Consider the following 16,605-nt stretch of genomic DNA (forward strand, 5'->3'; position numbering starts at 1 on the left):
GCGACGGCCGGGCGTATGTTCGTGAATAGGCGTATCTAGCTGATTTACATATTCTAGGCGTAAATCAGCGTACACGCCCCTAGCGGCCAGCGTAAATATTCAGTTAAGATAAGACGGCGTAGGAGACTTACGCCGGTCGTATCTTAGCAACATTTAAGCGCATCTCAGTTTGAGCATACGCTTAAAGTTGTGACGGCGCGGATTCGGACTTACGACGGCGTATCTACTGATACGCCCGTCGTAAGTCTTTATGAATCTGGCCCTGAGAAGATTCCAGGAATGGAAGTATTTAAATGTCAACTAATATATATAATTTTATTCATATATTTTTCAGTAGAAATAAATCATTGACATTTAATAAAAATATTTAACACCGATGTCCAATAAATAGATAATAATAATAATAATAATAATAATAATAATAATAATAGATTATTTATTTTATTATATACTTTGTTGCATTCAGAGGAATTTACTTCCTATACTATTTCCAAAGGGACAAAACTGACACCTGTAATTATCACTATGACATCGCTGTGTCATCAGAGTTTCCTTCCTCTATCATTATCTCCAGCGACTATTACACTGATTATAGTCATTTCCAATGGAGCTGACCTAATGGTTCATCCCTTCAATTAGAGTTATTTTTTAATTCCTTTTGGAATGTAAGTAATATATATATAAAAGCACCACAATTACTGCGGCATCCTTTATTTCATTACACACCATCCACAGACAGCCCAAAATACTCACTGGTGAGTTTCTTATAAGAAAAAAAAATGTATATATATATATTTTTTTATATATAATTATTATGATCTTATCTTAATCCTATTCGTAAGAAAATCTGCTGGAGTTTCTTTTACAGCTGATTTTTTATTAATTTTTTATTTCTGTCTGCGTGTCTTCTTTTGTGGATTGTTTGTGAATTGTATTTTCTTTAATCATAACACTTTTAGATTGCAGATTACAAAGTATTTACCTTTTAGGAATTTTATTTTAAATATTTTTTTTTCAAATAATACTTTATAACAAATTTTAAAAAACAATTTTACCATTTTATCTTTTACACACATTTCAAATGTGTCTTGTAGGCAAATAAAGTTTTTTTTTTAAAATTTAATGTATCAAATATTTATTTTCATTCTCTTATCATTTTATCTTTAACACAAATTTTAAAGATGCCTTGTATGCCAATAAGAAAGAAGAACAAAAAAAAACCTGAATATATATATTTTATGATCTTATCTTAAAGGAGTTGTAAATACATTTTTATTTTTTTGCTGAAATGACTGTTTACAGGTTATAGAGACATAATAGTTAACTTATTCCTTTTAAAAACGATTAAAAATGGATAAAAATCAATCATATAATGTACCTGTAGTTTCTAGTTTCGTTTTTGCATGTTGTTCCCTGCCTCTCTGATGTACAGAGTCACAGAGCCAATACAGGGCAGTGATAGTTTGGAAAACGAAACTGATTGGTGCTGTAGGGTTTTAGACACACAGTAATTGCACCTCCTTGATTAGTGACCACAGAGAGAAAGCTCCCAGTACTGTGGTTATCAGGAAACAGACAACCAGGAAGTGTGGAGATCAGAGAAGAATTACAGTAACTTGAGAGCAAAAACGAACAATGAGGACATGAAAATAGCACTGCATTAAGGTAAAGGAAGCTATTAAGATACAAAAAGATCCTTTACAAACCCTTTAATCCTATTAGAAAGAAAATTTGCTGGAGTTTCTTTTACAGCTGATTTTTTATTATTTTTGTATTTCTGTCTGTGTGTCTTCTTTTGTGGATTGTTTGTGAATTGTATTTTCTTTAATCATAACACTTTTAGATTGCAGATTACAAAGTATTTACCTTTTAGGAATTTTATTTTTTTATATTTTTTTCAAATAAAACTTTATAACAAATTTAAAAAAAAAATGTTACCATTTTATCTTTTACACATATTTCAAAGATGTTTTGTAGGCAAAAAAAAAACGTTAAAATGTAATGTATCAAATATTTATTTTCATTCTCCTATTAAAACATTACCATTTTATCTTAAAGAGCCGGTTCACACTGGGGCGGCACGACTTCGGGGTGCGACTCGGCAAGGTGTCCTGAAGACGACTTCAGAGGCGACTTGCAAAATGACTTCTGTATAGAAGGCAATGCAGGTCGCCCCCAAAGTCGTAGCAAGAACCTTTTTCTAAGTCGGAGCGACTTGCGACGCTCCAATTAGAACAGTTCTATTATATAGAATGGGACGCAACTTGTCAGGCGGCTGAGTCGCCCCAGTGTGAACCGGCTCTTACACACATTTCAAAGATGCCTTATATGCCAATAAGAAAAAAGAACAAAGAAACAAAGATAGCACATCTCTATCTCTCTCTCTCCCTCTCTCTCTCACACTCTTTCTCTCTCTCTCTCTCTCTCTCTCTCTCTCTCTCTCTATATATATATATATATATATATATATATATATATATATATATATTATGATCGTATCTTAATTCTATTAGAAAGAAAATTTGCTGGAGTTTCTTTTACAGCTAATTTTTTTTTTTGTTTAATTTTTTTCATAAATACTTTATTAAAAAGATTTGCGGCTAACAGAAGTAGAAAAGGCTCCATGAGCCCAAACAGAAAGTCATACAGATAAATTTCAACAGAACATAAATATTATGTGCCAGATTCAGAGAGAACTTACGCCGACGTATCTGTTGATACGGCACGTAAGTTCTAGGATGCGCCGTTGTATCTATGCGCCTTATTCTTTAAACCAGATACGCCTGAATTCTGGCTCCATCCGACCGACGTAAGTCTCGTATCTTGGGTGCATATTTACGCTGGCCGCTAGGGGCGCTTCCATTGATTTACGCGTTGAACATGTAAATGACCTAGATACGCCGATTCATGAACGTACTTGCGCCCGTCGCAGTAAGCTACGCCGTTTACATAAGGCGTACGTCCTGCGTATAGTTATCCCTCATAAAGCAGGGGTAAGTCATGTTAGGGTATGGACGTCGGAACAGCCGTCGGATTTTACATCGTTTGCGTAAGTCGTACGTGAATGGGGCTGGGCGTAAGTTACGTTCACATCGAAAGCATTGAGCTGACGTATCTTAGGGAGTATATGCGCTGTGATTCTGAGCATGCGCGCGCATGCGCCATTCGTTCGGGAATTCATTTACATGGGGTCACGGCTAATTTTAATACAACACGCGCCACTACCTTCCTCATTTGAATTAGGCGGGCTTACGCCGGCCCATTTACGCTACGCCAACATAACTTAGGGAGCAAGTGCTTTGTGAATACTGCTCTTGCCTCTCAAAATTACGTTGGCGTAGCGCATATGAGATGCGCTACGCCCGCACAAAAATACGCCGCTGTCTCTGAATCCGGGCCAGTATGTCTAAACATCTCTACATATTAAAGCGGGGGTTCACCTGTACATAAAACTTTTTCCCCTTAGCTTCATGCTCGTTTTCTCTAGGGGAATCGGCTAGTTGTTTTAAAATATGAGCATTACTTACCGTTTACGAGATGCATCTTCTCCGCCGCTTCCGGGAATGGGCGTTCCTTCTTGATTGACAGTCTTCCGAGAGGCTTCCGACGGTCGCATCCATCGCGTCACGATTTTCCGAAAGAAGCCGAACGTCGGTGCGCAGGCGCAGTATAGAGCCGCACCGACGTTCGGCTTCTTTCGGCTACTAGTGACGCGATGGATGCGACCGTCGGAAGCCTCTCGGAAGACTGTCAATCAAGAAGGAACGCCCGCTCCCGAAGACCCATACCCGGAAGCGACGGAGAAGATGCATCTCGAAAACGGGTAAGTACAACTCATATTTTAAAACAACTAGCCGATTCCCCTAGACCGAACGAGCAGGAAGCTAAGGGGATTCTTTGAAAAAAAATTCTTATGGGTGAACTCCCGCTTTAAGTTGAGTCGTAGATGGGGTAACAGTGTTTGGGCATACATATCTTAGGAGAGGAAACATATAGAGAAAGAAAGAAAAGGGGAAGATAAAAAAAGAAAAGAAAAGGGGAAGACAAAAAAAAGGGTGGAGGGGGGGAGAGGACAAGGCTTAATGAAGAGAAGGGGTGCAAAAGTCACCAACTACCCTCTCCAGCATCTAGTGGTCAGAACATTACAGGACGTCAAGCCAGGAGCCTGATTCTGCTTTCAAGGCCTGGGGCAAAGCAGCGCCAGTTCGGTATTATTATTTATTTTTTATTTCTGTCTGTGTGTCTTCTTTTGTGAATTATATTTTCTTTAATCATAAAGCTTTTAGATTGCAGATTACAAAGTATTTACCTTTCAGGGATTTTATTTTTTATATTTTTTTTCAAATAATACTTTATAACAAATTTAAGAATCAATGTTACAATTTTATCTTTTACACATATTTCAGAGATGACTTGTATGTCAATAAAAAAAAAAGAGAACATTTTTACAATTTAATGTATCACATATGTATTTTCATATTAAAACATTACCATTTTATCTTTTACACACATTTTAAAGATGCCTCATTTGCTGAAAAACAAAAAACAAATCAATGGATAATGTGGAATAATAATATTCTACTACTGCTAAAAAGTACACAAAAAATATAAATAGCCCAATGGAAAGAAAAGAGAAATGTTTCCAAATGTATCGTCATAATGTATCGAATTCTAGAAGTCTGTTTTTATATAAAAAAAAAGAAAAAAATGAAAAGGATTCTTACAAGTTCTTCTTGTTTTTTTTTTTTTTGTTAACAAGAATTCAGCTCAGTTATCTTTTGATTTTATATCTATACAATGTTACCTGTTGTATTTTTGATATGCAATATTTTTTTTTAGCACCATATTTCCTAAAAAAATAAATAAAAATAAAATGCATAGGGATCTATTTATAAAAGACTCGCTGCATGAATGTCGTCGCAAATAACCCCAATGCTGCATCTATGATTGTTGGCACCATCTAGTGGGCATAATGCGGTATTATCCTGAAAAACCTCAATTAGGGAAATACAGTGGAACCCCCGGATTGCGAGTGACGCGGTTAACGAGCGTTTCGCAAAACGAGCGCTGTATTTGAAAAAAATTCTAACTCGGTTTGCGAGTGTTGTCTCACAGAACAAGCAGGACTCAGGCCAAAGCGGTGTGAAGTACCACGTTTTGCCTAAGGTGGGGGGGGGGGGGCAATCGGCGCCATTCGGAAATGCTCAGAAAGACGCGGAAATACTCAGAGGTTTGCTAAGGTTAGCCAAGCTTTCCTCAGGCCTTTCCGCCCCCCCACCTCTGGCTGCATGCGGTATTGCATGCCATTGAAGTCAATGTAGAACAAATTATTATCATTTCCATTGACTTCAATGGGGAAACTCGCTTTGATATGCGAGTGCTTTGGATGACAAGCATTCTCCTGGATTGGATTATGCTTGTAATCCGAGGTTCTGCTGTACCGCATTATGGCCACTAGAGGGAGCTGATTATCATAGGAAATAACCATATTTTTTGGTTGATTATTTATTATAAATTGACCCCATACAATGGCACAGAAAGTAATAATGACATGATGGTCTGTCAGTCTTCTGGCCTCGTTTTGCATTGATTTTATATTTGAATGTTATTTTTTTATTTTTATTTTTTTAGGCATCATTTGCAGCCTATAATGATAGGACATGTATGGATCACTCTAATAATAATAATGGTGAAGAAGTCACAGGCTCTCTCCCGGTGTCAGCGCCCCGAGCAGCCGTTACCGGCTTACCTCCACGAAGGAGAGATCATTATCGGGGGACTTATTCCCGTACACGAGAAGACGGCGAAACCGACACTGAAATATACGGAGAAACCCCCAGGCAGGACCTGTGAAAAGTGAGGAATTATTTTACTTTTTCATCATTTCAGGTTAAAAAAAAATATATATATATAAAAATAAAAAAGAGTTTATCAATTTTTACAAATAGTTATCTATCCACATAGAGCTGAAAAATCCACAAATACCAATGTTCCCCATAAAGTATATCTAAGCATAAAAGAAAATAAATGTAATACAGCGGAACCTCGGAATACGAGGATAATCCGCTCCAGGAGAATGCTTGTAATCCAAAGCACTCGCATATCAAAGCGAGTTTCTCCATAGAAGTCAATGAAAATGAAGATAATTTGTTCCGCATTGACTTCAATGGCATGCAATACCGCATGTGGCCAGGGGGGTGCTGGAGAGCCTCAGAAATACTAGGGTTAGGGTTAGGCTTAGGGGTTAGGGGGTAGGGTTAGGGGGTAGGGTTAGGGTTAGGGCTTAGGGCTTAGGGTTGGGGTTGGGGTTAGGGTTAGGGGTTAGGGTTTGGGGTTAGGGTTAGGGGTTAGGGTTAGGGGTTTGGGGTTAGGGCTTAGGGTTGGGGTTAGGGGTTAGGGTTAGGGTGTTAGAGGGTTAGGGGTTAGGGGTTAGGGTTAAGGTTAGGGTAAGGGTTAGGGGGTTAGAGGGTTAGGGTTAAGGTTAGGGTAAGGGTTAGGGGGTTAGAGGGTTGGGGTTAGGGTTAGGGGTTAGGGTTAGGGTTTCGGGTTAGGGGTTAGGATTAGGGTTTGGGGTTAGGGTTAGGGGTTAGGGGTTAGAGTTAAGGTTAGGGTAAGGGTTAGGGGGTTAGAGGGTTAGGGTTAAGGTTAGGGTAAGGGTTAGGGGGTTAGAGGGTTGGGGTTAGGGTTAGGGGTTAGGGTTAGGGTTTCGGGTTAGGGGTTAGGATTAGGGTTTGGGGTTAGGGTTAGGGGTTAGGGGTTAGAGTTAAGGTTAGGGTAAGGGTTAGGGGGTTAGAGGGTTAGGGTTGGGGTTAGGGTTAGGGTTAAGGGGTTAGAGGGTTAGGGATAGGGGGTCAGGGTTAGGGGTTAGGGTTAGGGTTTGGGGTTAGGGGTTAGGATTAGGGTTTGGGGTTAGGGTTAGGGGTTAGGGGTTAGAGTTAAGGTTAGGGTTAGGGGGTTAGAGGGTTAGGGTTAGGGTTTTCCTTTGAAGAATATGGCTAGGACTCAGGAATTGGAACAGGGACCTCCCCCGAAGGTCAAAGGCAGGTTCCCAGAGGTCAAAGGTCACAGGGCGTGGCTGATTCACCCCCACCAAAGTGTACCGCCTACCCCAACTAAGTTGGGGAATGAACAAGTCAGGGAAAGCGTCTTTCAATACTAACGTTTAAAATTTCAGTTCAGCACACAGGGAGATACAAGGATTTCTGGCAGGATCAACAGATATTTTCTGTCCTTTGCAGAAAATGTACTTAAAGTGACACTAAAGGTTCAGTTTTTTCTTTATATAAATAACAAACATGTTATATTTACCTCCATTGTGCAGTTCGTTTTTGCACAGAGTGCCCCCAATCCACGACTTCTGCTGTCCCATGGCTCCTCCCCGCATCAGATAACCCCCTCTGGGAAGCTCTCTCCCGAGGGGGTTACCTTGCAGGTGCGTCCATAGCCGCTGAGTGTATGACTCGGCCCCGCCCCCGGCGTCATTGAATTTGATGGATGAGCGAGTTTGGGGTGGAGGAACTTGACTGGCCTGCACAGAGTCCTGACCTCAACCCCATAGAACACCTTTGGGATGAATTAGAGCAGAGACAGTGTGCCAGGCCTTCTCATCCAATATCATTGCCTGACCTCACAAATGCTCTTCTGGAAGAACGGTCAAACACTCCCATAGACACCCTCCTAAACCTTGTGGACGGCCTTCCCAGAAGAGGTGAAGCTGTTATAGCTGCAAAGGGCGGGACCAACTCAATACTGAACCCTATGGACTAAGACTGGGATGCCATTAAAGTTCATGTGTGTGTAGATCAGGGCTCTCAAACTGGTGGCCCTCCAGCTGTTGCGAAACTACAAGTCCCATGAGGCATTGCAAGGCTGACAGTTACAAGCAAAGACTCCCCCAGGCAGAGGCATGATGGGACTTGTAGTTTTACAACAGCTGGAGGGCCGCCAGTTTCAGACCCCCTGCCCTTAAACCTTCTTATTTCTGTTGTTGAAATTTCTGCACCTGAACTCCTTTGTGACCTTCAATTCGCAGGTTCTACTTCGAGAAATATCAGTACGTCCTCGCCATGTTATTCGCCATCAGCGAGATCAACGCCAACCCGCTGCTGATGGCCAACCTGACGTTGGGATTCGAGATTTATGACTCCTGCTACTCGGACGCCGCGGCCGTGGACGGCGTCATGGGCTACCTGTCCGGGAAACGATCCAAGGTGCCCAATTACAGATGTGCGCCGACGCCTCCTAAACTGTCCGCGGTGGTGGGGGACTCTCCATCCTCCGGCTCCATCGCCATCGCTCGCATACTCGGACTCACTAAGTTCCCGCAGGTAACCGAAAAAAAAACGTGTTTCGTGCAAAATGTGGACATAAGAGGCGTATTCTTGACTTTAGCAGATGCTTTGGAGACCAGAGGAGACATCTGGGGTCTAATAGACGCCTGGTCTATCAGGTGGCCGGACATTGAGCGCCGACCACCTGAACAACGGCAGCTGGTGGGCTGTGCGGAAGTGCCTATCAGAGCCAGCCTCGGAACGTACAGGGGGTGCGTTCCTTGGATAAGACCGACGGCCGTCTCAGCCAATCAGGTTCGCCGATTCTGGTTATCGGTAACCTGATTGGCTGAAGCGTCACCAAGGCGGGAGAAGACATCGAGGGACGTCGAAGGAGAAAGGTAAGTGCATTTTACAGGGCACAGCGGCAACGATGGGCACAGAGGCCACAAAGGGCACAGTGGCATCAATGGGCACAGTAGTGACAATGAGCACAGTGGCATCAATGGGCACAGTAGTGACAATGGGCAAAGTGGCAACAATTAAATGGCACAGTGACATGCACAGTGGCAACAATGGGCACAGTAGTGACAATGGGCACAGTGGCGACAATTAAAGAGCACAGTGGTGACAATTGGCAAAGTGGCGACAATTGAGGGGCATAGTGGTGACATTTGGCACAGTGGCGACAATTGAGGGGCACAGTGGCTGCGTTTGATGGCATGGCACAGTGGTGACAATTGATGGCACAGTGGCTGCGTTTGATGGCATGGCACAGTGGTGACAATTGATGGCACAGTGGCTGCGTTTGATGGCATGGCACAGTGGTGACAATTGATGGCACAGTGGCTGCGTTTGATGGCATGGCACAGTGGTGACAATTGATGGCACAGTGGCTGTGTTTGATGGCATGGCACAGTGGTGACAATTGATGGCACAGTGGCTGTGTTTGATGGCATGGCACAGTGACTGCGTTTGATAGCATGGCACAGTGACTGCGTTTGATGACATGGCACAGTGACTGCGCTTGATGGCATGGCACAGTGACTGCATTTGGCATGGCACAGTGACTGCGTTTGATGGCATGGCACAGTGACTACGTTTGATGGCATGACACAGTGACTGCATTTGATGGCATGGTACAGTGACTGCGTTTGATATCGTGGCACAGCAGCTGCGTTTGATGGCATGGCACAGTGACTGCGTTTGATGGCATGGCACAGCGACTGCGTTTGATGGCATGGCACAGTGACTGTGTTTGATGGCATGGCACAGTGACTACGTTTGATGGCATGGCACAGTGACTGCGTTTGATGGCATGGCACAGCGGCTGCGTTTGATGGCATGGCACAGCGGCTGCGTTTGATGGCATGGCACAGTGGCGCGAATCGATGGCATAGTGACTGCATTTGATGGCATGGCACAGTGGTGATAATTGATGGCACAGTGGCTGTGTTTGATGGGCACAGTGAGGCTGCAATTTTTTTTGTTTTTTTTTGTTTACATTTGCGCGCCCCCAAAAAATTTTGAGCACCAGTTTCGTGCAAAATATGGACACAAGAGGCGTATTCTTGACTTTAGCAGATGCTTTGGAGACCAGAGGAGACATCTGGGGTCTAATAGACCCCTAGTCTATCCATAAAGAGGACCTGTCATGCTTATTGGTATTACAAGGTATCCCGTTCATCACTTGAGATCAGAGGGGGGCGGGCCCAAGAACCAATCAGTATTAAAGACGGCCCTGACTACAGTATATCTCTCAGAATGCATTATATATTTTTACCTTTCAGCTCATTTTCCTGTCTTTTGCAGATCAGTTACGCCTCAGCCCTCCCGACATTGGCCGATAAGATCCAATTCCCGTCCTTCGTGCGGACCGTCGGTACCGTAGACTCCCAGCCGGCGGCGGTGGTCCAGATGATCAAGCATTACAATTGGTCTTGGGTTGGCATCGTGTCCTCCAACAATGACTACGGAGACCAAGGCAGCCAGAAGCTTCGGACAGAAATGGCGAAGAGCGGCATGTGTGTTGCGTTTGCCAAAACCCTACCGACTCCGCCAACCAAAGAAAGCCTGGACAGCGTCGTCGGCGCCATACACAAAACGAAAACCAACGTGGTCGTGCTCTACGCTTACGCCACCGAGCTGATTCCTTTCTTCCAGGCCGTCGCTGCCAGCAAAATTGTTGGAAAGATTTGGATCGCCGTGGGAAGTTGGCTGCCCTCGGCCGTCTTTACGCAGAAGGAACTGTGGGCGACGCTCAACGGCACCATCGGCCTCGCTAAGTACAGCTCAGACATTCCCGGCTTTGGAAAATTTCTTTACACCATAAATCCTGCCAAATATCCGAATGACATCTTTATCAGGGAATTCTGGGAGCAGGCCTTCGGGTGCAAGTGGAGGGAAAATTCATCCATTTATGGAGTCAACGCAACCTTCTGCTCCGGTGTGGAGGACCTGAGGAAACTGGACAGCTCTGTGTACGACACCACCAATTTCCGTCTGTCCGTGTCCGTTTACAACGCCGTGCACGCCGTGGCCCATGCGCTACATGATATGATGTCCTGCAAGTCTGGAAAGGGGCCGTTTTTCAATGGATCTTGCGTCAACTTCGGGGACTTCCAACCATGGCAGGTATGTTATAAGTAAGTGCTATCATAACAGGCCCACCCGCTCGCTAGCCCCGCTTGCTTACCCTATCCAGGTCGTGGGCGGCTTCTTCTTCCGACCAATCCAGTGGCTTCTCCTCCTGGCCAATCTGGTCGCTTCTCCTCCAAGTGAGTCTCAGGACCCGCTTCCTGATTGGCCGGGAGGAGAAGCAGGAAGACATTAGCGAATATTAATGAGCTCCGGCTCTAATCACGTGGTTCACAAAAAAAGAAAAAACTTGTGTTCCGTCCCCAGCATTGAGATTAGGGGGCCGGCACATAGAGACGAGAGAGGCAACGCCCCTGAGCTGCCGCTGCAGCATCCAAAGTCCTCCTGTATATCATAATCCCTCCCTTTAAACCACAATCCCGCACTTCACATCCCAATTTTTCCTTTACAGTAGTGTCCTCGCCCCCCCTTACACATTACTACCCACCCAGTTTGATTCTGAAACCACCCTCATATTAGCCCCCCCCACAGAAGTGCCCTCCTCTACCCCTTCACATCACCACCCACAGCAGCGTCTTCTGCCCCTTTACATCACCCCCCAGAGCAGCGTCTTCTGCCCCTTTACATCACCCCCCACATCAGCATCCTCTGCTCCTTCACATCACCCCCCACAGCATCATCTGCCCCTTTACATCACCCCCCAGAGCAGCATCTTCTGCCCCTTTACATCACCCCCCACAGCAGCATCTTCTGCCCCTTTACATCACCCCCCAGAGCAGCGTCTTCTGCCCCCTTACATCACCCCCCAGAGCAGCGTCTTCTGCCCCTTTACATCACCCCCCACAGCAGCATCTTCTGCCCCTTTACATCACCCCCCAGAGCAGCGTCTTCTGCCCCTTTACATCACCCCCCACAGCAGCATCTTCTGCCTCTTTAAATTACCCCCCAGAGCAGCGTCTTCTGCCCCTTTACATCACCCCCCCACAGCAGCATCTTCTGCCCCTTTACATCACCCCCCAGAGCAGCGTCTTCTGCCCCTTTACATCACCCCCCACAGCAGCGTCTTCTGCCCCTTTACATCACCCCCCACAGCACCATCTTCTGCCCCTTTACATCACCCCCCCCCCACAGCACCGTTTTCTGCCCCTTTACATCACCCCCCCCACAGCACCGTCTTCTAACCCTTTACATCACCCCCCACAGCAGCATCTTCTGCCCCTTTTCATCACCCCCCCACAGCAGCGTCTTCTGCCCCTTTGCATCACCCCCCAGAGCAGCGTCTTCTGCCCCTTCACATCACCCCCCACAACGGCATCCATTGCCCCTTTACGTCACCTCCCACAGCAGCGTCCTTCTCTGCCCCCCTTCACATCACCCCTTTCCCCGCCTCTATCCTTCAGAGCCATGTCCTAGTTCCTTCACTCTCCTATTTTACACAGGACCACAGAGCGGAGGGCGGGAGGCACAGCAGCACAAGATGGAGGGTGGGAGCTGCCCAACTTAACTTTTCAAGATAATCAGTAGGTGATTGGTTGCTAGGATGCAGGGCAGTCCTAGCAACTAATAACCAGCTTGTTTGTAGGAAATGTTAACTCCAGCAGTTTTCCCTCCCCCACCCTCCATCCAGTGCTGCTGCGCCTCCCGCCCCCCACTCTGCTGTGTGAATAACAGCTCCTAAGTGGCACGACTGTGGACATCTGGATGGGGCAGTGACTGGGTCCGGATCCAGACCACGGTCCACCAGTGGGGGTGCGTCCATAGTGGGCGCAGGAGCGCCGCCCCCTCTCTCCTGCACCCGTCACTCAACAAAACATAGATTCATGCATTGCATGAATCTATGTATTGTCGCCGCTGCCGCCCACTATTCAGGTGTCCGGCCCCCTGTTGAGTGCCGGTAATCTGAATAACAGTGGTGGGGTTGCTCTGGGGACCTCTGGGCCCCTTACAAAAAATATATATATATATATAAAAATTATAAAAAAAGGGGGGTAGCCATCCAGGGGCCCTGGGGACCTCTGGGCCCTTTAATAAAAAGATAAAAAAAAAAATATATATATATATATATATATTAAAAAATTATAAAAGGGGGGGGGGGTTGCCGGGCCCCTGTGGACCTCTGGGCCCTTAAATAAAAAGATAAAAAAAATATATATATATATATATATATTAAAAAATTATAAAAAGGGGGGGGTTGCCGGGCCCCTGGGGACCTCTGGGCTCTTTAATAAAAACAAACAAACAAAAAAAATATGTATATATCTAAAACAAAATAAAAAAATGTTTTATAAAAAAAAGGGGGGTTGCCACCCGGGCCCCTTACAGAAAAAAAAAGGGAGTTGCCATCCGGGCCCCTTACAGGTGTACTGCCTGTACCCCCCCCCCCCGATGGCGGCCCTGCAGACGACACACAGAAACATCTACCATCCCTACAGGGTGTGAACACATTGGTACCACAATAAAACAAACATAGGGAAAGTCAGATCACCAAAAATTTCAGGAAACAAAATTGTGCTTGCACTGGAAAGAAAATCTCCTCTTGTGTTTGGAGGTTTTCCTTGTAGAACCAGCAATTCCTCCTAAATCAAAAAATGTAACTCCACAGAGGCTTAGACAAATGTCTAAAATCGAATGTAACTTTTCTCCCAAGCTTTTCTACTACGTTAAGAACGTGCAGTTCCTCAACAGCTATGGTGAGCGGGTGGCTTTTGATGAAAAAGGAGAACTGAAGGGGCTCTACGATGTTCTGAACTGGCAGATGTCTCACGACCTGAAGGGAGGCCTGGTGAAAGTTGGAATCTTCGATGACTGGGGCCCCAATGGGAAGAAGTTGGTTGTAGATGAGAAAGTCGTCATATGGGGAGAGAAATACACACAGGTAACAGGAAGAGCGAGCCACCTTTAGCTCTATTAACTACAGGGGTCTCCAAACTTTTCAAACAAAGGGCCAGTTTATTGTCCTTCAGACCTTAGGAGGGCCGGGTTGTGGCTAGTGGGGGTAGAAATGTTCAGGGCCTGGCATCAGTAAGACTTAATATGGCCTCTGGGTTGGTGGTCAATAGGAGGAGTAGTGCCCCTCTTAATAGGAGGAATAATAATCCCATCATTGGTATCAGTGGAAGAAATAGTGCCCCATTGTTGGTGTCAGTGGGAGTAATAGTGTCCAAGGGCCAGGTAAAGGCTAGCAAAGGGCCACATCTGGCCCTCGGGCCACAGTTTGGAGACCCCTGATTTACTATGTAAGGTGAGAGGGGTAGGTACTTTGGTGGGTTCACAGGACAGCTCAGAGTGAGCATCAGAAGAAGAGAGGTGATGTTTAGCCAGTCCTGGGACAGGTTCATCCAGCACGCCCCTTGGCGCTCAACGAGGCATGGGAATTAATAACCAAAAATCTAGCAATTTTCCTAGATATGGTTCATCATTTAGATTGTATGTTATGTGATATTTAGCAGATGCGGTTCTTCTTTTCTAGGCGCCGCCCTCCGTGTGCTGCGACAGCTGCCGCCCCGGATTCTGGAAAGCCCCCCGGGATGGCGAGCCTTTCTGCTGCTACGACTGTATCCCGTGCTCCGATGGAGAGATATCCAATCAGACCGGTATGTTCAGCTCAAGGCAAACTGGGACTGATGAATAATTCGCCTCCTTGTCCTAAACAGGGGCTAGTATGTCAAGTTCGTTGTTGGCTGGTCTGTAGTTACCGGTAAATCTGACTGATTGTATCGTTTTTTTTTCACCTGTTTTTTCCCTATGCTTGGGTTGGCTTGTGATTTCTCACTCTCACCAGTAGATGTCACTGGTATCACCGGTCATGACATGAGATTTCACAAACTAAACTAAGTTATGAATGTTTATATTTCCTTCAGCCAATCCAGTAGGAGGGTTATACCACTGGCGCATGCTGGGGGAGGATATAACAATTTTTGACAGGCCATGTGTGTGCTCCCTCTCTTCCCCTGTGTTGCTGAATGGAGCTCTAGCATTAGCTTAAAGGAACCTATTTGGAAAATAAAAAAATATCCTTTACAACCCCTTTAAAGCATGCCCGAGCAACTGGCTTAAGAACCAGCTGCTGGGACTTTGCCTTATTTTCCCAGCAGAAGCAAAAATAAACCATTTTGAACTCCTTATATTAGGTGCTTATCTTCCCAATAACCAATTTATTCCATATTACAAAGTAAAAAAATAATACACACGGGATCCCCTGCCTCAGACATTAGCATTCGCTATTCACTCTTCCTTTCTAGTTACTAATTATAATTAGCATTCCAATATAATGGTGGTGTATGGTGGAGACGTTCTCGATCGTGGCTCAAAAAAGGCCAACCAAGACTGTAATCACATATCTGCAGCTACCCCCATTTCTGTACCGTTGGTTCTGCTATGTATTATTAATTACTTTATAATTCTCCTTTTGTAATCAGATGCTGCAGGTTGCATGCCGTGCCCAGAAGATCAATGGTCCAATGAGAATCGTGTGAAATGTATACCAAAGGTGATTGAGTTTCTCTCCTACGAGGAGCCTCTTGGCCTGGCCCTTTGTGCCATCACCACCATCTGCTCCATACTTACTCTTTCAGTCCTCGGTATCTTTATCCGCTTCCGTGACACCCCATTGGTGAAAGCCAACAACCGTAGCCTGGTGGCTCTCCTCTTCTGTTTCCTTTGTTCCTTCTTGTTTATCGGTCGCCCTACCACCATCACCTGTCTAATCCGGCAAGCAATATTTGGGATCACGTTCTCTCTCTGCGTGTCATGCATCTTCGCCAAAACGATTACAGTAGTGATCGCTTTCAGTGCCACCAAGCCAAATAGCTCTCTTCGGAAATGGGTTGGCTCTTCCATCCCCAACTCCATGATCGCTGCCGGATCGAGCATCCAAACTGTCATTTGTGCTTCCTGGGTGATACAATACCCAACATCTCCCAATCTGAACACAAAGGCTACCAAAGGGGTCATAACAGTGGAGTGTAAGGACAGCTCCATGATCTTCTTCTACATCATGTTGGGATTCTTGGGGTTCTTGGCAATCTTGACTCTTGTGGTTGCTTTCTTGGCTAGAAACCTTCCCGATGGTTTTAATGAGACAAAGTTAATCACCTTCAGCATGTTGGTTTTCACAAGCGTTTGGATCTCCTTCATCCCCGCCTATGTTAGCACCAAGGGGAAATACATGGTGGCCGTAGAGATCTTCGCAATTCTCTCATCCAGCCTTGGCCTAATTTGTTGCATTTTCGCCCCTAAGTGTCACATTATCATTCTGAGACCTCATATGAACACCCGAGAATTTTTGGTTTCAAAGAATCAGATTGGAAGAAATACATGAAAGTCAACTGTGATTTGTTTTTTTATAATTTCTGTAGATTGTAAGCTCCTATGAGAAAGAACCTCAATGACTGTTGAACCTCAATAAATAATTTATTGTTGTAATTTATCTGCTGACCTGCATGTTACTCTTTATAATGTACTGTCACTAAACTCCCCACACTCCGCTTGGGTGCTTTCGTCATATACCGCTTCCTCCCAGTCTGAATGTCAGATATTCCAACCGCTATCAACCAGGGCCATCTTCATAGCATCATGGGCCCCTGGGCAAAGTAATGCTCTGGGGCCCCTACAATGGAGACAGTGCAGGTAAACAGACATCAAGTAGGTAGGAGGTAGGGGATATCTAGGGTGCAGAGGGGTCAGAGTGCTTGGGGGATATCTAGGGTGCAGAGGGGTCAGAGTGCTGGGGGATATC

At 45.1% G+C, this 16,605-nt stretch overlaps 2 protein-coding genes across 2 annotated transcripts; both read left to right on the forward strand.

The window, feature by feature from the left end:
- The first annotated feature begins 732 nt into the window (after positions 1–732).
- Positions 733–10,120, forward strand: LOC120945738 (extracellular calcium-sensing receptor-like). The gene is made up of 4 exons (XM_040360103.1): positions 733–755; positions 5,632–5,856; positions 8,033–8,327; positions 10,061–10,120. The coding sequence occupies exons 2-4, from the start codon at positions 5,651–5,653 to the stop codon at positions 10,118–10,120; spliced, it is 561 nt and encodes a 186-aa protein (XP_040216037.1). The 5' UTR covers positions 733–755; positions 5,632–5,650.
- Positions 10,085–16,296, forward strand: LOC120944913 (extracellular calcium-sensing receptor-like). Its single transcript, XM_040358676.1, has 4 exons — positions 10,085–10,904; positions 13,516–13,743; positions 14,338–14,461; positions 15,287–16,296. The coding sequence occupies exons 1-4, from the start codon at positions 10,188–10,190 to the stop codon at positions 16,186–16,188; spliced, it is 1,971 nt and encodes a 656-aa protein (XP_040214610.1). The 5' UTR covers positions 10,085–10,187; the 3' UTR covers positions 16,189–16,296.
- Positions 16,297–16,605: the final 309 nt, after the last annotated feature.

The sequence above is a fragment of the Rana temporaria genome, chromosome 7, assembly GCF_905171775.1.
Source record: "Rana temporaria chromosome 7, aRanTem1.1, whole genome shotgun sequence".
Taxonomy (NCBI): Eukaryota; Metazoa; Chordata; class Amphibia; order Anura; family Ranidae; genus Rana; species Rana temporaria.

Bases quoted from the DNA above. Each gene is read 5' to 3' on its own strand.
- LOC120945738 (XM_040360103.1), top strand. From the start codon at position 5,651: ATGATAGGACATGTATGGATCACTCTAATAATAATAATGGTGAAGAAG. The intron at 5,857-8,032 runs GTGAGGAATTAT...TTCAATTCGCAG, and splicing joins CCAGGCAGGACCTGTGAAAA to GTTCTACTTCGAGAAATATC. The intron at 8,328-10,060 runs GTAACCGAAAAA...TTTACCTTTCAG, and splicing joins GACTCACTAAGTTCCCGCAG to CTCATTTTCCTGTCTTTTGC.
- LOC120944913 (XM_040358676.1), top strand. From the start codon at position 10,188: ATGATCAAGCATTACAATTGGTCTTGGGTTGGCATCGTGTCCTCCAAC. The intron at 10,905-13,515 runs GTATGTTATAAG...TTTTCTCCCAAG, and splicing joins GGGACTTCCAACCATGGCAG to CTTTTCTACTACGTTAAGAA. The intron at 14,462-15,286 runs GTATGTTCAGCT...TTTTGTAATCAG, and splicing joins AGAGATATCCAATCAGACCG to ATGCTGCAGGTTGCATGCCG.